Raw genomic sequence first — 19,716 nt, 5'->3', positions numbered from 1 at the left:
CATTCCCTGCTCTAATCCTTGGCTGAAGGTGTCTTGAGACTGGTGTCACTGTGCTAAAAATTGCTGGTCTGTTTTGTGTGCTGGTTACAGATTCACAGAATGATTTGGGTTAGAAGGGACCTCAAAGCCCATCTTACTACAGCCCTCTGCCTTGGGCAAGGACAGCTTCCACTATCCCAGCTTGCTCCAAGCCCTGTCCAGCCTGTCCTGGAACACCTCCAGGGATGGGGCAGCCACAGCTTCCCTGGGCAACCTGTGCCAGGGCCTCCCCAACCTCACAGGGAAGAATTCCTTCCCAGTATCCCATCTAACCCTGCCCTCTTGGAGCCCCTTTAGACCCTGGACGGGGCTCTAAGTTCTCCCCAGAGCTTCCTCTTCTCCAGGCTGTGAACAGCCTCAAGTCTCTCAGCCTGTCTGGTTTTAGATTTCTTTGTTGCTTATAAAAAGAGCTTTTTAGTAGCAGAAGTATTTGAAGTGTCTTATGTTTTATTTTCAATTTATTTTTTTTTCTCTCTCCTCTTATAGGTCAAAAAAGACCCAGTGACAGCAATAGTGGAACACTGGCAAAAAAGCAAAAGCGAACTCCAAAGCGAACCAGTGCTGCAGCCAAAAATGAAAAGAATGGAACAGGTATGTTCCTGTAGGGAGAGGAGGGGGGAGCTTATCCTGTCCTGTAAATATGTGTAAGAACCTACAGTTCTCATGTTACAATTTTCACTGGATGTGGCTCCCCTCTCAAGGTTTTTCATTTTTATTCATTGTGGTTGTTGGTGATAAACTGGAGAGGTGTTCTGAGCTCTGCAGTAGCTGTGTAACTGGGAAATCTCTTGGCTATTTTATATTACTTACTTAAGAAAAGCATCTAAATTATTATTTATATTAATAGTTACTGCATATTTACCATTATGCTGATTTTTTTATATTGGATTGATTATGAATTTGGCAGAGGGCTCATTTAAAGTCTTAAAACAGGTGTTTCTCCTGGGAAAAAAATTCAACATTTTTGAAATGTGGCAAAATGGATTTTTTTTTCATCCAAAGGAATCTTGTCTAGTTTTCTTCTCAAGCATCTGTCTATTTTATAACTTGCTATAGGAATCTGGATTTTTGTGTTTCTGTAGCTCATTTTTCAGAGAATCACAGTATGGTTTAGGTTGGAAAGTACCTTAAAAATCATCTTTTTCCAATCCCCTGCCATGGGTACACCTTTCACTATCCCAGGTTGCTTCAAGCCCCATTTAACTTGGCCTGGAAAACTTCTAGGGATGGGGCAGCCACAGCTTCTCTGGGCAATCTTTATAAAAAAGAATTTATGTCTTGTATCCCCTCTATCCCTGCCCTCTTTCAGCTTAAGGACGTTCCCCCTTGTCCCATCACAAAATTTTTAACAATCATCGCATGAATGAATCAGTGGTTTTGGCTTTGTGGCAACACTGTTATGTTTTTAAATATCAAACTAAAATACTAATTATCTGACATAGACTATTCAGATATATTTAACATGCCTGTGGAAAACTTGGCAGTTATTGTGGGAATCTAAAATACTTGAATATATGAGCTAAAAATTTTCTGTTACATGTTGAACTTCTGTTGTTGTAGTCATGTTTCAGAACTGTTCCTTTACATGTGTCCTTTAGATGTTTGATAACTAAATACAACCATGTGCTACCTACCCATAGCAATCCAGGCTTAATCTCTAAGAAAAGGGTTTTACTGTCTGCTTTATATTAGAAAGCTAAAATAGGTGATTATTTATATAGAAAGTTTATCAGTACTCTAATATTCTAATTTTGGTAAATTTATTTATTATTTCTTTAAAGAAATTTGGCTTACCTTTTAACTAGGCCTAGTCAGCTCTTGAATTCTCCTGCACCAACCATGATTATTACACTTGAGAGTTCAGTGCATGTTGTGTCTGATTAGGTTATCTGTGGAATCTGAGATTGTTATTCCTTGGGTGTGTTTTGCGATTTTCTGAGCAAGAAGCAGCAGCTTTCTTCTTAATGATTGTTTCTTTACTATAACCACAATTTTTAAAATGTCAGGTGGAGGTTTTAAATCCAAATTAATTATTTTTCCTGCAGGGCAAAGCAGTGACAGTGAAGATCTCCCTGTCCTGGACAGTTCCAGTAAATGTACTCCTGTCAAACACATCAATGCATCCAAACCACAGAAGATTTCCCGCTCCCCTGCCAGAGTGATTTCTCCTCACATCAAAGATGGAGAGAAGGACAAACACAGGGACAAGCATCACCACCAGAATGCTTCACCCAGAGTGTACAAATGGAGCTTCCAGCTCAGTAAGGATTCTTGAAATGACTTGATTACAGAGAATTTGTGTGAAAACCTGTTCTGAAAGTAAAACATGGAAATTTTGGGTTTCTAAATTAGGTGTGGGCCTTTCCTGGCAGAGTTATGGAAATGGGTTATCTTCCATGCTGTGCCTTACATCCTCTTATAAAATCACCTTGACAAAGATATTTTTCTTCTTTCCACTTGCAGATGAACTGGACAATATGAGCAGCACTGAAAGGATCTCCTTCCTGCAAGAAAAACTCCAGGAGATACGAAAATACTACATGTCCTTGAAGTCAGAAGTAGCAACCATAGACAGGAGAAGGAAACGATTAAAAAAGAAAGACAGAGAAGGTAAGGTTGAGATTTGCTTTGATTCCCATGAGGAGTTAATTTGTTTGGAAATGTGTAACTCACAGCAGTTTGAGATTAACTGATGATATTTTAGAAGAAAGGAAGGTGTTACCATCTGTTTGCATACGTATTTAGAAAGAATATTTGTGGCTTTTTGGAACTTGAACCTGACAAAAACGTTTGCTGACTCTCTTATAACTATGCAGTAGAAACTTGGACTTTCTGGTGCAAGTATTTCCATTAGACTCATCTGAGCTGCCTTTTCAATAGTTGGGTAAAGCTAATCCTGTGTCTGTGAATAGAGCAGTGAAAGCAATTGGCAAAACCTCTATATGAGTTTTTTGTGCCTGTGCTGTTGTTTAGATATCTTTTACACAACCTTCCTTGTGAGCTGTACTTGGATAACCTAACACTGTTGCTCTGTGTGTTCAGTGTCCCATACAGGAGCATCCATGTCATCTGCTTCCTCAGACACTGGAATGAGCCCCTCGTCATCCTCTCCTCCCCAGAACGTGCTGGCTGTGGAATGCAGGTGATAAACATTTCTCTGCCTTGCCAGCAGCTTGCTGCCATGGACATAAACCCTGAAATTCAGCCACAGAAAGCACTCAACTGGTTGGACATTGCCAAGTATATCCTGTACACACTTCCACTGCTGGACTGTACCTGTTCCCCCCTCTTACCCTCTTCTTTTGTTTAATTTACTGTTCAGAGAACTTAAGCTCATTGGTAACTGAAGGTTTGTAGGCACAACGTGGCATCCTTGTCATTGTGTTTGTTTTTGTTTCTTGTTTGTTTCTTTTTGTTTTGTTTTGTTTTATTTTTTTTTCCTAACACAGAGAAAGGGCACTTATCAAATTTGCAAAGTTATGTCCAATGAAGCATTCAGGTGTTCTAGGGTGATCTTAAAATAAAAAAAAAAAAGCAAGTGCACCAAGCAGACATCAGAGTATTATCCAAAAGAACTGAGTAACTGCTGCACTTTCACCGAGCTGTGGGTAACTCTTGGTGAGTAGTTCCTCTTTGTGGAAGCACTTGCTATACAGAACTGCCAAAGTATGTGTTCAGCAATGTGCCCAGTTTTAAAGTTGTAAATGGGACAAAATAAATTGTGAAAGGAAGTGTAGTTGACTGAAAACTACAGTTGTAATAAGTCTTCCACTTTTTATAGGATTTTTGAGCACACAATTATGCAAATGTTTTAATGTTTATTAATGTTTACAGTGGAATTGTGAATAGGTTTTCAGTGGACTATCTTATCCCTTGACAAAAATATTTTGTCTTTTTTCTATGTAATTTCAGAGTTTTTATTTTGTTACAAAAAAGACGAAAAATGAAATATATAACAACAATGAAGTTATTTAACAAGATTTCTAAAGCTGAAATTTTTGTGTAAAATAAGGTATCTTGCAACTTGTTAAATATATTTATTCAGACATTGGATGTTGTATTTTTATGTATTTTTTAAAATATTAATAAAATTGGAAAAAAAAAAATAAAATTCTAGGTTAGTTCACTCTTTGGACAAAACATCCTTATCAGTTCTGGCTCTTCAGGAGGAGTTATCCAGTAGCCAAACCTGTACTTCCAATGGGTCTGTCTACATATCCTCCACCACACAGATCTGCCAGCAGGCATCTGGGTTAAAATAAAACTTTATTTGGAAACTTTGGCAGTCCTAGTACTTAAACTTGTTTGGAGGAACAAAATTTATTGGGTTGCCCTTAAGATGCTTTGTCACAAGTTCTTGTGTTTGCTGTACTGCCGAATAAATTTATATCTCCCAAAGTTGAGATGCACCAATAAAGTAAACGCGACTGTGTGTGCTCTGCCTGTGGATTGTCCCACGGGCAGATGCAGTTTGTAAATAGCTCTTCCAAACCCATGTATTTAAAGCAGTTTGCATATACATTATGTATAAAAAGTGATTTTTTAAACAATTTTTTTATTCATGTTTGTACATTGAAAGGGGGCCTGAGCCCCTTTTTCTGTGTTTAATATGCTGTAGAGTAATAACATAGATGCTCTAGACTGTATATCAGGATATTCTGGTTCCACACGGCAGAAGGTCAGGAGGAAACACTAGTGATGGCGTAGCATTACTAAAATTGATGTTTCTTGAAATTTCATTTTACAACATTTGTCAACTTGTGATTCCAATTCCTTCCATTTTCGCAGAAAATTAAAGAAAAAGTACTCTTGTAAATGCACTTTTTCTGTCTTTTCTTAAGCAAAGCAGAACTATTTCAATGTAAGATAAATATGGAGCTCACTAGACAGCGCTAATAAAGGCCATGTTTTAAACATAGGCTTTATATTCTATTTTTATTTAAGTGATTGTTCTTGTAAATGTCTGGACTTTATCCTAAATAGGAAAGTTAATCTCCATAAATTACTGTAAAGACTTTTTGCAGAGCTAACTTTTACTTGTTAATCTTCTAACAGCTACGAATAAAAAGCAATACTCATTTAAAAGGAAGTAACATGGGTCACATGTTTAATATTTGCAGAAGCAATCTAAAATCCGGGGCAATAACAGGATTAATGACATCTTGTGCAGATCTCTGATATCTAACCTGTGTGCACACTCTGAGATCTTCAACAGGCACTGAGGTGCTCCCAGCACAGAGGATGGAGGAGCTGCTGCCCTGGCCTGGATGTTCCCCACGTGTGTTCTCAGCTGACTGCTGCTTCTGTCTCTTAGGAATATTTAAAACTCTGCTTGCAAGGCTCCAGGTATGATCCCATGGAACATGGAAACCTATTCCAGCCCATTGACAGGGAGAACTTCCTCCTTGCTTCCTCTTCCACCTGCTTCCCTTGCACTGCTCACCCCCAAAAGAGTTGGTGTTACTCTGGCACTAAACCAGCAGGAAAAGGGGGACTTTGTGCCAAGCCACTGGCAAAGCCTCCAGCAGGTCACTGATTTCCTGGTTTTATCTGTCTGGGAAGGAGCATATCAGATTATTCAGTAGAATTTTGCAGTAGTTTCCTATGATGTTAAAAATAACACAGGGAAAAGAAAACTAGCTGGAATCATTGGGCTGTCCTGGGTTAAAGGTGAAATCAAGAAGAAGCCCTAATAAAATCTGTGATTTCTAACTCTACAATAATCCCCTTATTGAAGCCTTGTTGATATAAATTCCAAATATATGTTGATATAAATTCATCCTGTCTAAGACACAGTAATTATGGTTATAAAGAATTGGGATTTTTTAAATAAGAGGTTAGGTATTGTGTTTCTGAGACCAAGCAGAAATAAATCACCATTCTTGGCTGTATTTGTGCTGTTCTCCTGCCTTCTGATCTCCTACAGGTTTTCCTCAAAATTATACTTATTTCAAGTTTCCTTAGGAGGTGAAGAAACACAAAAAATATGGGATCTAATGCTGTTAAAAAGAACAATGTTGTAAGAGAATCAGACTCTTCCTTCATTTCTTGCAATTGATACAAAGAACTGTCAGATTGCTGGCAGATACCTTATTTTTGTATTAAAAATCTGAAAGATGGAAAACCTTGGAATGTTTCCATGCAAGGACATAAGGTAAAATTAATTTCCTTGCTTGTTTTCATTTTCACTTTTTTTCCATCAAGTATATCAGCTACATTTGTACCTAATGAGTTTTTATTTTCTAATGTGAAAGTTTAGCAACACCCAGTTAAATCCCTGCTTGGTTTTGGCTCCTCCATCAGGTTGCTGGTGGCTGAGAAAGTTTTTCCTGCTTAATCAGCCTGAACAGATCAGGCAAGGGAAGCAGAGTTGTCAGAACAATAATAACAAGTCATTGTTTTGACAGAGGTTAAACAGATCTTCAGTAGTAATTATCAGTGAAAGAAAAGCATAACAAGGGCAAAGAAATGTGTGTCTTCAAGAAGGATGGATGTATCTGACCTTCACAGGGAGCAACAGAAAAGGTGATTAAATCATTGTTTCTGCTTTTGTGCATGCTTCAGTCTAATTTTTTAAAAGGTGCAGTATTCAAATAGATTTTTTTTAAAAAATACTCTCATTTTTTGTAGGGTGTCCCATGCAGAAATGGCTACCAAAAAATTACTCAGGATGGCTTCGATGTGGAGCTGGGAAGAGAATCTGAATCTTAGGATTGTCATCTCCTGTGCCTCAGTCAGAATATCCACTGCTGAGAGAGCCTGCTCTCTGCAGACAGGTTTGTCAGCCAGATGGAATATTACAGCAAAAAATTAATACTTTCATAACATGTTCTTTTTTTCCCCCATTAAAAATATTCTTGGATAGCTGAGGCAGCCAAATGGATTTTCTGGGCAGCATTTACTGGAATTCTTTTACAGCAGTAAGTCTAAATGCTGTTTGTTGTCTTCTTTTTAAGAAAAGAGCTGGTTTGGTTTGATGGCTTGAAAGGAATCTGACATGAGGCAGGAGCCAGATTTACCAGCTGAAATAAAAGATTAATTTGTTCACAAAAGTATGTCGAGCTGTTTACTTCACTGTGCCCCTGCCTTTGCAAAGATTATACACTGAAATCTTGGTTATTTTTCCTTCTCTGGTCTTGGGATTTTGTTATTTGCTATAGTGTGCAGGATAAAGGCTCTGGAGATGTGAGGGACATAATAAAACAGTGGAACTAAAGAGGATGTTGCCAGAGGCTGACTCACTGTAATTCCAGGGCTAAGGAAAATGACATTTTATAATTGGCTCACACTATTAAGCTATTGCTCTCATATTTTGAGAAAAATTGTCATTCTCCCATCTTGCATTCTCACACCAAATAGGATGGGATTTTAAAGAGGTCTCAGAGTTTTAAAATAACTCACTTTTATCAGTTACCACTGAGTAACTGGGATTTATTTGGGGTCTTTCATTTGCTCTGGAGATCTGTGAGTTCTCCAGGTTCCCACAAGTATTTTTTAGTCACATCCATTGCTTTGGATGGGTATGTAAATTCATTTTTTTGTGTTCCAGTGTTTTTGGTCTGCTGGTGTGTATGTTTTAATGCCAGGGAGTGGTGGATTTTATGATTAACCACAACCCAATGACAAATACCATGCTGTCATTTAAAGAAGACTGGAAGGATAAAGCTGTTGATTGTGAAAGCAGTTTTTCTAAGAATAGGACTTGTCTGGTTTCTCCTTTAGTTTGAATTACCTTTGCTATTTATGCTGTTATTCCTGCTCCTTCCCATTTCACAGGAGCCCTAAATTCTGGCTCAGAGCAGGTTGGTTCTGCTTCAGCTCTGCAGCTGTTCACATTGGTTAACACCCTTATGCTGCTGCTTATTCCCACACCAAGAGTTTTCAGACATGAGAAGTGTCTTTGTTTGATGCCACTTGGCCTCAGTGCACCAGCACAGCTCACTCACTGCAGTAACCACGGAGGCTTTGCTTCACTTTCCCTCTTGCAGTGTTTGCCAGCAGTGAAAAGCTGCCCTGGAGCTCTGCTACAGCTGTGACAACCTGCAGGGGGTTGTCACTTGGTGTTTAACCCTCACCTGAGCCTGCTGCTGAGGGACACCCTGCTCTGCCTTGGTGTGCTGTGGGTTTGGTGATGTCTCTGGCTTTTCCTGCTGTTCAGAGTAACCCAGCATTTCCATTCCAGCACTGTTGGTGTCTTCAGCTGTTCCTAAACTCCTCCTCTAATCCCTCATCTGGGTACAGCTTGACCTAATTTACTGTGCTCCTGCCAGCTATGCCAGTTTCATAAGGAGGGGTAAGATGTGGAATTTGTATGAAATACTTTGCTATATTGCACAAGAGTGTTTTTTTCTTTCTGTTTTAACAAGGCACTTGTTTATGTGTATGTTTAATTTAAAACCAACTCTCTTGATGCTCCTTTATTTCCCTTGTGAATAAATAAAGCTATTTTAAAAGGGAAAAAAAATAAAAAAAGCCCCAACCCTTGATTCCATTTGCAGGTGCTCTGCTTCCCACCCTGCAGGTGACCCCTGTGTGCCATCCCAGATGGAGAGGCAGTGGCTGCCCTCAGGTGGGCAGGACAACCCCTCTCTGATAAGGAAATGTTTTGGCAGTGGAACGAGTGAGAGGTAAAATTTTATGTTGGTCTGTGCAGGTATTTGAATGTGATTAACTCAGAATGTGAGAGCAGCCCCACTTAATCCTGTGGGAATAATTATGGAATAATGTTATCCACAGGCAGTGCAGGAGGGAGCTGGTCTTTGTGGCTGTGGTTTAGCTGCTGCTGTTCTTGTTTCCTGCTTTTCCTTTGGAGAACACTGAACAATTGTGGAGAATGTGATTTCTCTTTGGCTCAGAGGCAGTGGGCAGGGTAACACCTCTCTGGCTGATGTTTCATTCAGCCCAGAGCTGGTTTCATATAAAACCTTGACTGTGGGACTGTCCCAGTGCACAGGGCTGACACTGCTCACTGCATCCCCTGCAATGTCCTGCCTCCCCCAGAGCCTTGCTGGAGCTGAGGATGTGCAGGCAAACAGTGAAATGTGTTGTCTTTTCTTCCAGATCTTCCATAAGACATTTCATTATGATGCTGGAGAAGACAATTTAGACTGGGACTCTTCCAGATCTACTTCCAACACCCCCAGGAGTATCTGCCTGTGCCCCAGTCCTCTCTGTGGTCCCTGAGTACTCCAAGGGTGACCCTGCCCCTTTCCTGGTGCCCCAGGATCCTTCCTCCAAGTGCCTTCTGGTGTGACCCAGCCACCTCCCTGTGCCTTTTAGTGCAGTGTGGCCAGTAATACCACCACAGTTTAATCTGAAGAAATAGTCACTAATGTACTTCCCCAATCTAATTCCAGTTGGTGCTGTAAAAAGGTAAAATATGCATTTTTCCTGACATTTATTGTGAAGAACCTGCTGCTCCCTGACACCAAAACACAAAGGAGTGTGAAGTTAAGGTAAAACTTAATTTTAAAAACCCTCCAATATGAAGCAGAATTGTAACTTTTTGAATTCTTTTCAGAGCTGTCCTCTGGAAATTCAGGATGCAGGCATGATGCAGGTTCAGGTGTCAGAGGCTTTAATTGCTTTTAGAGTTTGGGCCAGACTCATTCAAGGAATTTTGGAGCTGAGCTTAATGGTCTTCTAAGATCAGAACTGGATTCCTCAGATGCCATGTGCTGACTTCCCAACTAGCTAAGAGAAACTGCTGAACTGAGCTGTTGCTAAGCTCCAGTTCCCAGAGTGGGGAATGTCAGAGCACAGAGGATTTGCTTCCTTGCTCTGAAGCCACAGCCAGACTCAGTGTTTCACCCACACTCCCTGACACAGCACTGCAGTCACTCCTTTTCTTGCCTTCCAACAGAGCTCAGCAGTTGAAGCTCTCAGCAGGGGATTACATAAATTGGGGCTTTGCTTTTATCCTGGAGAGAATTCAAGGAGCCTCTATTATAATCTTCCAGCTGATTGATCTGATGGCTGTGCCAGCACTGCTGCTGTCCAGGGCACTCTGGAGCAAGGTTCTGATTTGACCCTTCCTGCTGAGCTGGTTCTTGTTTCTGTGGGCTGAGGAGGAATTGTGTGTGTTTCCAGCAGGAAGGATCTGTGTTCCCGTTGCTGCTGCAGTGAGCATCTCCTCCAAATGAGTGTCTGTTTACCAGCTCAGTTTCATTGAGCTGATTTTTGGCAGGCTGCCCTCCCGCTCCCTCCCCTCCCACCTCCACTTTGGGCTCCCTTTTTCCACAGCTTTCTCAGTACTCATTCCTCAGCAATTTCCCATTTTTCACCCTTTGCTCCTTCTCCCATCAGAGTGAGATCCATTCCTGCACTTAGTGTGCCTCAGCAAGGTGATTCACCTCCTCTTGACACCCCTTAACAGCATTTAGGAAAAACGCACTTGTCTTTCTCTTAGGAGCCAGACTGAAACCATTTTTATCCTATTTTTATTATTTCTTTTTATCACCTGAATGCTTTAGTTATGTGGATGCATTTTATTTCCAAGCTCAAATATATTTGTATTGTTTGTATGCAGCCTGTCATCTGGATTTGAAAGACCACATTTTTGTAAAGAAACAGAGCTTTGACAAACCTGGTGGGTAATTTATTAACAAAGTCCCTCTAAAACTTGCTTAATCATTTTTTCAGGAAATCTGTCCTCATATGTATTTAAATCTATTCCTACCTCCAAATACTGAAATGAGAGAAAATTATTGTTTTTTTAACCCCCCTCATTTCAGCCCCAAGGTGGTTTGTTCAGAAGACACGAAAATCCTCCACTTCCATCAGTTAAACTCTTCAGACACTTTCCTGAGCAGCTGTTTCCTCATGAAGATCCAGTTGAAAATCTCAATCATGGATTACTTTCACATCTTTAACCAAAAGAGAGCTGCTTCAGGGAAAGCCTTCAAGTCTTTGCTATGCATGGTACTGATTCTAATTGGGTGCAACATTTGTGGCCTGATTATAGCAAACAATCTGGACAGTTTTAGCCTGATATTCCTTTGAAAAAACAGGACAGTGGAGACTTGCTGCCTTATTTGGGCTGGTTTTTAGCCTCCACTGTTTCAGAGGCAGCACTTGCCCATCTCCACAGTAACAAGGCACAGGAGGAAGGAGCTGTGGTACAGCGAGTCCAAACGTGGGGACTCGGGCTCCTTCCACCTTTGCAAGCCCAGGAACAGCACCCAGGGAGAGCCGGAGAGAGCACAGAGAGCAGTGTCTGCTGCAAGTGGCAGGAGCACTGCTGCCCTCAGGGGCCAGGAATCCACAGCCTGGACAGCTGAGTTAGTCATTAAAGCTGCTGCTGGAAATGAAAAGGAAGAGAAGGTAACAACAAAAAAGTCCTTTTGCCCTCTCTGTTCCTTGCTGTTGCCTCTCTGTAAATAACAGAATCTGACAGCGGATGTGGAATAGCTTTGGTTCACTCATCATTTAGAATCTCAAAATTGGTGCTTCTGGTGTTGAGTTCCTGTTGTTCCTGTATTTTTTGAATTACAACTGAAGCACAGGGTGCCTGTTGACTGTCATTCCACGGCACTAAGGCCCTGACTGCAGGGTTTCAGCTGTCAGGATCTTTCCAAAGCACTGCTGTGTTTCCTAACCCAATCCAGCTGCCTTCCAAACCTCTCTGGGCTCATGCAGCAGCAGGACAGGCCCTGTGCTGTGCACAGCCTGTATTTCCTGCTGGCATTCACAGGGAGAAAGGAGAAAACTGCAGCAAGCTCAGTGCTTGGAGTGTGTCAGGCCAGGCAGCCAGGCTGGGAGGAGCCCATGGGGCTCCCCGAGGGAAACAAAAGGTGCACAGGAGCTGCCAGTGCCCCTCTGTCCCCTGTAAATGACAGGATAAGGCACCAGACAAAGATACCCTGGGGCAAGGCCGGCAGAGCAGCCCTGCCTGAGCTCCCTCTGGCATCTGTCAGCTCCTAAAGCAGCAGTGTACGAACAGAACTCTGGAACAGCTGAGCAAAGAGACCCCAGCAAACAAAATGCTGCTTTCAAATGTCCCAAAAATGGCTCTTTGGAAAGAACACACACGTGTATTTAGCTCCTGTTGATTTTATTTGAATTAAATAAAAAAGTGTATTCCCCACGTTAAATTGATTCATCTCAACCAGTCTTGGCACAAGGCAAGTGAGCCCTCCCACCACCCCTGAAATTCGGACACCAGTCTGTGGGCCCTGGGAAAAGCTGCATCTGCATCATTCCCTTGTGGAAACAAATTCCACTGCCAGGCCACCACGACTGAGCTGTTTAACCCTTCATGGCCCCCATTGCCTGAGCAGCACCCACAGCTCTGCTCTGAGCTGCTGGACACACATCCTGACAGGATCCCCCAATGTGTTCTTGCCCAGGGAACACTGGCACAGCTTAAGTCAGAGCACAGTGCTCTGGTCTAACGAGGTTGGCTGAGCAGTCCTGCCTTGGCTGCCAGAGCCTCGTTCTGCTGGATGTGGTACTCCTGGAATCTCATGGAGATCCTCTGTGTCATCTTTAGATACTTCTGCAGGCAGTTTTCTGAGCAAGTTATCTACAGCAAGAGGGAAACAGAGGGCTTCAGACAGTGAATCAAACATGCCCCCAACCAGGACACAAAATATCACCACAGACAGGGATAAACAGTTAGGTAAGTACATCTCATATTGTCAAACCTCAAGATGAGGACAGTAGGAAATGTAAAGTTGAGTTCTTCTATGCCTGAAACATCTACTAATATTCATTCTCATATTAAAGTCTCCATAGAAAACACCCTGGACCTAGGAGGTACCATTCTTTTGTCCTTGGGCTCCTCTTGTGGAATTGAACTGTACATTTGGAAATGAATTAATCTATTAAATGAGTAAATTATATTTTAATTCTGTTTACAAACATACTGGCTTTGACAGCTACATATTAGCTGCTCTCTGCTAACTCAGTTTAACCCTTTTTTACCCTTGTTCCCCTTGGCTCTATCAGCCTTCTTATACCTGCCTCGTTAACCTTCAGCAAAGCCACCAGAGTACATCTGTCAGCTGGACTGGCAAATAAATACCAGAGCCTATTCCAACCACATTAGTCTTCAAATTTAAAGTGGTTTCTTAAGTGTAAAGAAAGAGTTATGAGATTATTTCTGAGCTACAGTCCTACCAATTGGATATTCTGTACCATGGCTCAAAACCTTGCTATCACTGCAAAGTGAAATTTGGGCAGAAATGAAAGCTAACCCCTTTGCCTGGGAAAGCAGCCACTGCTTTGGTTCTGCTGGTACAGAGGGATGTGAAAAGCAGAAGGGGTGAAAATGAACTAGACAAAACCCCAAGAAGCTCCACACACCACCCAGCACCTACCCTTCTCTGTCCTCAGCCTGGCAGCAGCTACAGCCAAACCTGCTGAGCAGGAGTGGAGTCTCCCTAAGAAACAACTTCTGGACCTGCCCCAGCCTCTGCTGCCAGAGGGAGCGGCGTGTGTGACACCTTGCTGGGAAGTCCAGACTTGCACTGGCACTTGTGCAAGGAAAGAGCTCACGAGTTGGGTTTTTTCAAGTGTAGGATCCCAAAGGGGATGCATGGAGGCAGCAATCTCAATTACTTAATAAGGAACTATAACTCTCAAGAGAAACATGGGAATTTCCACAGCAGACAGACAGTGTCCATCTAGACAAGTGTCCTGTTTCCAGAGATAGGTGCTCTGCAAGAAATCCCATCATGGACAAGATGGGCAGAACTTTTCCATAAGGAAATTTCTTCCTAGTTCCACTGTTCTAGTTCTGTGCTACCAGACATGAACCATCTGCAATGCACAGAAGCAAAAAAAGGCAGGTCACAATCAGAAAATGGTTTGGGTTGGGATGGACCTTAAATAACATCTCATTCCAATGCCCAGCCATGGCAGGGACACCTCCCACTAGGCCTGGTTGCTCCAAGAATATTTTTTTGGACCCAAATTATCTTTAATCCAGAATAAATTATGTCCTGTAATAGAATTCCACTAAAGGAGATGCAGAGAAGATTAGGGAAAGAAGAAATCTGTCTTGGGAAGCTAAGAAACCTCTGTTCAGGGCAGCAGAACCAAAGCTGAAAGGAGACATGAGTTTTGCCTGCAGTGAGGAGGAGGCTGCAAGGAGGCAGAAAAGGCTGAGAAACAGTGGTTAGGGTTAGGTGTCCTTTTTTTTTTTTTTTTTTTTTTTGTCCTGCCAGCAGAGTCAAGCAAAGGTTATTAGATTTTTAAGCAACAAAATGATTAGGCTCTGAAACAGCCTCTCTACAGGCAAAGAGAAGCAAAAACATGCAACTAATCTTATGGAGAGCTTAATCTTTCTGCAGATGACGATGTGAGGGAGCTCCCTGCAGTGCAGGGAAATGGATTTAACAGCCAGAGCTGTGTTCCCATGACTCACTACAAAGCAGGAGCGTGGGCAGGTAAACAAATACTTCAGCAGAATTCCTCAAAGAATGAGATGCAGGCTGTAGGTGGGCAGCTTCCATGTCCATGGAGTTGCCATCCATGAGAAGTTAAGGCACAAGAACCTCCACTGACAGTTCAGGGAATGAAACACATAAAATTGCAATAAAGCAGCCAATATTCAGTGGAGACTGGGCAGATTCTGTGTGTGGCAACCACTTCTAGAATGGTTTTAGTGTCAAGGAACCCTAAAGAGCACCCAGTGCCACCCCCTGCCATGGGCAGGGACACCTTCCACTATCCCAGGCTGCTCCAAGCCCTGTCCAAGCTCAGATGTGATGGGACACTGATGGAAGCAACATGCCAGACACCCACACTCCACTGAAGGCTGCTGCCTCACTTTGTATCTTAGTTTAAAGATCAAAACTCTCTAAGTTGTTTCTGAATTTGGAATGCTATACAGCAATTCTCTCAAAGGGTCATGAGAAGCCATCACCTACCTCTTCTGGTTTCACATCTCTGCTAGTGAAATCCTTTATGCAATCCACAAAGCAATTTTCTGTAAGTTTATTGTATGTGCCAAGAAACTCCTTGAACTGTAAATAAAAATTGGACAATGAATATTAAAAAAAAAATTTACAAAATCAGTGTTTATTTTTCTTGCACACAGGTGCATGCTGTAAGAAAATCTAAACAAGTCACTAGAAATATTTACTCTCTGTCAGAAGATTTCAGCACCAAAAGCTGCTTGTATACAAAATATGCTGTTTTGTCAATGGTCACCCATTGAAATTTTGGCTGTGTTACCTCAGTTTTTGTCCTTCCCTATGCCCTACACCTTCCACTCTGTGGGACAGAGCAGCACATGACCTTCAAAGCCACCCCTCCCAAATGCAGCATCTCACCTGCTTGATCTGATCCGACTCTGATATTTGTCCAGCCATGTTCCACCACCTGTGACTCAGTCACCTAAAGGTGAGGATAAAAGTCAAGTTTTAATTAAAAAAGCATTTTGCATCAGAATGGAATTTTGTGCATCCTTGAAGTTTAAATGCAACTTTGCTAGTAAACTTCTAAGCCATTCACTCAAAGGGAAGTTACCTATTGGGAATGTATTCAGTTAAAAAACCAAGATAATTCCAGGTATGAAACCTTACCAGATCCACCTGCTAATTGCTGTCCTTTAAAGACTTCTAGGGCATTTCACACAGCTAAAGTGACTTACAGAATACCTTATTTTTCTAAGTGCTGTCAAACTTACTAAATAAGCTAGGGCAGGAGCTGGGGAAGAAGCAAAGTCGTAACACTTCCTAGCCTTAGAGTTTCAGTGACTTTAGATGTGATCTGTAAAAAGTAAGGAAAAAAGGCAAATATAAACTGGCAGTCACTGAACAGATGCAGAATAAGGTGCAGGGCCTGGTTTCTGTGTAGCTGCACCAAACACCTGAACTACAGCAAAAGTTGTGGTTATTGTAGTGAATTAAATGCAAGAAAAATACAGAATAATGAAAATGGCCTTAAAGGAATGACACAAAGAAAAAGGGAAGAAGTAAACAGTGATGGATCCAAGAATTTAAACAAGCATCCTCATGAAGACTCACATTCCTAATCCAACACACTGAACAAGTTAAGGCTTGAAAGCATCCCTGCTGGTTTCCTAGAAGACTGAAGCCTAATCTTCCTTTTCTCTTAATTTCCATGTTATCTAAGACCTATTACCACAGATGATAATGCAAACTAATATCACATGTAGGCAAGAACGAGCTCCTTGAGTGTAATTCAACCTGTGGAAGAAAAATGAGTGCTGAAGAGCAATCACTTTGGGACAAAAAGAAGTTCTTTTAGTCCTTTAGCAAGGGCTATTTACAATTAATCTTCTATTACGCTTTGCCAACTTTTGGGCAAGACATTTGTGTTTTTGTGAGCTTTATCTATTGGAGTCTCTCAGCAGGGGGAAATGAAGGGATACACAAGCTCCCTGAACATGAACAAAGAGACAGCAATAATTATTTCTCCAAAAGAAAGAAAATGAAGCAACTAAAAATAGCAGCAAGGGAGCTCTCACGAGAGTGAACTGCCCCTACATCCCCTCCCAGCAGCACTGGGATGGTGACATCTGCTTCTTAACATCACACTTTATCCCTGCACAGGGAGCCAGTTCAGAGATTGGAGGCCAAGGGCACAGATGGTTCTGGGATGTAAGATGCAAGAATTGCTCATGGGCAGACAGGTCACACAGGTTATTCTGAAGCAGAACCTACAAAATATGGTGGCTAACAAGGAACCAGGTTTTAGTTAGGTTCTCACTGAATCACAAACTGATTTGGGATGGAAGGAACCTTCAAGACGATTTCATTCCACCCTCCTGCCATGGGCAGGGACACCTTCCACTATCCCAGGCTTCTCCAAGCCCCCTCCAGCTCAGCCTGGAACACTTCCAGGATGGGGTACCCACAGCTCCTCTGGGCACCCTGTGCCAGGGCCTCACCACACTCACAGTCAAGAACTTCTTTCCAGTATCTAACCCTGCCCTCTGGCAGTGCAAAACCATTCCCCCTTATCCTGTCACCCCATGTCCTTGTCCAAAGTCCCTCTCCAGACTCTCTCCTAAACCCCTAATTTGTTTCAGGAAAATAGACATGCGCTGGAGTAGGCATGTGATGGCAACTCCACTCTGGTTTCTCAGCCTGTGAGAAAACAAGACCAGTGACAATTCTCTCAGGGCAGAGTTTGTAGATAATTAAACAGAAACTGCAGGGAGCAGGGAAGACTTTTGTCCTCTGCCAAAGGCGGGAAGCTCAAAGCTTCAACTGTCGGTGCCATTTTCTCACACTCGGTGTTGATCTGTGTTTACAGCAAACCTGATCCCTGTCTTTCTGTGACTGATTTGGCAAGACTGGAAATGGTAGATTGAAACTGTAGTTTCACAGAGCTTTGACACCTGGGAAAGGCTCTGATTCACATCTGATCTGAAGTGCCTGAAGCTCTTGTCCCAGTACAGGTATTTCACACATTCCACAGTGAAATTACAAGGCTCTGCTGCACCTTCAGCTATAAATCAGTTTACAGCTAAATACAAGCTACTGAACATTCCCAGGAATGTGCCAATCTGGTTTGTTGCAAAGTCTAGTAAATGTATCATTTCAAGCTTTCCTGCTGCTTCTCCCTTTCCTTCCAACTGTGAAAAAAAGTTTTAGAAGGGTGATGAAAGAGTGCTCAGCACCTCAGCCAACCCAGCCCAGAGTTTCCTACAGAGCTGTTCATACCACTTCTGCTCCGCTCAGGTTTAATCCTACAGAGCCTGGAGGACTTCCCTGTGGGCTAAACATGATTTAAAATTCAGCACTGCCCTTCTAAGCAAGGATATTCACACTGCAGGAATCAGAGGTCTCTGAATAAACCTCTGCTGCAAGGGACACACAGTCTGGGCGCACTGGTTCACCAGAAAGGAGCAAAAACTGGGAAATCTCCCTTCTTGAAAGGTCCTTGGGCTCTTCCAAACATATTTTGGTGTTCTAAAGAGACATTAAGACAAGTCCCTCAAGCAAAATAAATAAGTCCTGTGTTTGGGAATTTTTCCCCATCTTTTTAAGAAGAGCTGCATTTTTCTGAGAAGAAGAGTGATGGAAAGACACTATAAATCCCTCACACTTTTAATCCCCATTAACCATCTGAATCAGTTGTAATTATCACCTACTCCATAAAAAGACAGCCGAAATGTCTCTTTAAACCTTTGCTTCCACCTGCACACAGACAACACCCTTCAAGTGTTTCTGAAGAGTGAAAACAGCAAATCAAATATCTCAAAGAATAAAAATCTCGAGTCAAGGAATTGTGTCAAGGTAAACCCCCCCCCAGCTTGTAGAGGAAGTTCTTTTATCATGGGGGATTACTAGACTACAACTGGATTAACATCAGATTTGAAAGAAGCCCAAACAAATTGATTTTAAGAGGCCAGAGGTATTTAAAGAAGTGAGAAGGGGAGGGTGACATGAGAGGGGCTAGTGAGAAGCTGGATAACCAGCTGATGCACAGGTTATCATTCCCTGTCTCCTGGGTTTGGCCTGGACCCTGCTCTGAAGGGATCCGAGGTAGAAATCGAACACCAAAGGTGAGGAGTTACCGAGTCAGCCAGACCTCAGACACCAGGAGAGCCTCTGAGCACACTGAACTCGTGTACGGGCGTCAGGCCTGAGGGAAAACACACGTTTTCCCACCAGCACTCTCCTATTTAAGTGACATCACACCTGGCTGACACTTCTCGCTCAATAAACCCATAACCTGAGGCTAACACGTCGAGCTTAATTTTTTTGGTCTTTTCCTTCTACTCCATCTTCCATTTCTCCATTCCAAGGGCACACCGAGTTTCTCTCCCTCGGGAATCACTCGCTCAGCCAAGCCCCGGCCCAACATCGAGCAGAGAGCGTCCTTATCCCCACCGAGCCGCCCGGCACGGGGAAAACCCCCGGGGCAGAGCGGGGATTTCCTCACTGAGGGCCCTCGGGAGATCACACGGGCCACGGGGAGGCTCCCGGTCCCTCCCAGACTCTCCAAGGCCACGGGAACGCTCGCGGTCCCTCCAAGGCCATGGGAACGCTCCCGGTCCCTCCCAGGATCTCGCGGGCTGTCCCAGGCCACGGGAACGCTCCCGGTTCCTCCCGGCCCCTCAGGAACGCTCCCGGCCCCTCACGAGCGCGCGCCCGTTCCCCCGCCCGTCCCCTCACGCGCTGCGGGCCCGTGCGCACTCACCGCCCCGCGCGCCGGCCCCGCAGATTCGCCACGCGCGCGCACGCACGAGGCGGGCCCGCCCCTCCCCGGCCCCGCAGATTCGCCACGGGCCGGCGAATCGGCCGAGCGCGGACCCGCCGCCCGATTTACCCTCTCGGGCCGCGCGTTCCCCACCGGACGCTGTTGAGCTGCGGACCAGTGTTTCCCGCCGGACGGCGGTTGAGGGGACGCCGTGGCCATGGCACCGCGCGCTTCCGGTGCCGCCGGCCGGGCTGGGACAGCGGGAACGGGGCTGGGATCGGGGCTGGGGCAGCGGGAACGGACAGGGACCGGGGCTGGGATAGCGGGATCGGGGCTGGGATAGCGGGATCGGGGCTGGGATAGCGGGAACGGACAGGGACCGGGGCTGGGGCAGCGGGATCGGGACTGGGATCGGGGCTGGGATCGGGACTGAGACAGCGGGAACGGGGCTGGGACAGCGGGAACGGGACTGGGATAGCGGGATCGGGGCTGGGGCAGCGGGATCGGGGCTGGGGCAGCGGGATCGGGGCTGGGGCAGCGGGATCGGGGCTGGGA

At 43.7% G+C, this 19,716-nt stretch overlaps 2 protein-coding genes and 1 long non-coding RNA gene across 11 annotated transcripts in view; 2 read left to right on the top strand and 1 right to left on the bottom strand.

The window, feature by feature from the left end:
* ARID4A (AT-rich interaction domain 4A) overlaps nucleotides 1-5,128 on the top strand; it is a 45,921-nt gene extending 40,793 nt beyond the window's left edge. For all 7 annotated transcript variants that reach the window (XM_033515416.1, XM_015630745.1, XM_015630743.1 and 4 more), the window contains 4 exons: nucleotides 526-630; nucleotides 2,085-2,300; nucleotides 2,503-2,649; nucleotides 3,082-5,128. In XM_033515416.1, the coding sequence (XP_033371307.1) occupies nucleotides 526-630; nucleotides 2,085-2,300; nucleotides 2,503-2,649; nucleotides 3,082-3,185 (572 nt within the window). In that variant the 3' untranslated portion in view covers nucleotides 3,186-5,128. The remainder of the gene's footprint in view (nucleotides 1-525; nucleotides 631-2,084; nucleotides 2,301-2,502; nucleotides 2,650-3,081) is intronic.
* A 1,071-nt stretch (nucleotides 5,129-6,199) lies between these two features.
* Nucleotides 6,200-12,131, top strand: LOC117244601. The gene is made up of 3 exons (XR_004498021.1): nucleotides 6,200-6,564; nucleotides 6,670-8,332; nucleotides 8,538-12,131. It is a non-coding gene; the product is annotated as an uncharacterized LOC117244601 (long non-coding RNA).
* On the bottom strand, nucleotides 12,075-19,234 carry TIMM9 (translocase of inner mitochondrial membrane 9). 3 transcript variants are annotated; one of them, XM_015630747.3, is made up of 4 exons: nucleotides 19,162-19,234; nucleotides 15,318-15,381; nucleotides 14,913-15,008; nucleotides 12,075-12,562 (listed from the first exon to the last, which is right to left on the bottom strand). In XM_015630747.3, the coding sequence occupies exons 2-4, from the start codon at nucleotides 15,354-15,356 to the stop codon at nucleotides 12,428-12,430; spliced, it is 270 nt and encodes an 89-aa protein (XP_015486233.1). In that variant the 5' UTR covers nucleotides 15,357-15,381; nucleotides 19,162-19,234; the 3' UTR covers nucleotides 12,075-12,427. The 3 variants fall into 3 exon arrangements, with proteins under 3 accessions (XP_015486233.1, XP_015486234.1, XP_015486232.1); XM_015630748.3 differs by lacking the exon at nucleotides 19,162-19,234 and adding an exon at nucleotides 18,110-18,512; XM_015630746.3 differs by lacking the exon at nucleotides 19,162-19,234 and adding an exon at nucleotides 15,674-18,092.
* Between the last annotated feature and the right edge of the window lie 482 nt (nucleotides 19,235-19,716).

Source organism: Parus major, chromosome 5 (genome assembly GCF_001522545.3).
Source record: "Parus major isolate Abel chromosome 5, Parus_major1.1, whole genome shotgun sequence".
Lineage (NCBI taxonomy): Eukaryota > Metazoa > Chordata > Aves > Passeriformes > Paridae > Parus > Parus major.
This window is presented reverse-complemented; position numbering and strand designations above follow the sequence as displayed.

Excerpts from the sequence above, each read along its gene's own strand:
- TIMM9 (XM_015630747.3), bottom strand. The coding sequence starts at position 15,356 with ATGGCTGGACAAATATCAGAGTCGGATCAGATCAAGCAG. Across the intron at positions 15,009-15,317 it reads AGTCGGATCAGATCAAGCAG|TTCAAGGAGTTTCTTGGCAC; the intron begins GTGAGATGCTGC and ends TTTTATTTACAG. Across the intron at positions 12,563-14,912 it reads GAGATGTGAAACCAGAAGAG|ATAACTTGCTCAGAAAACTG; the intron begins GTAGGTGATGGC and ends CTCTTGCTGTAG.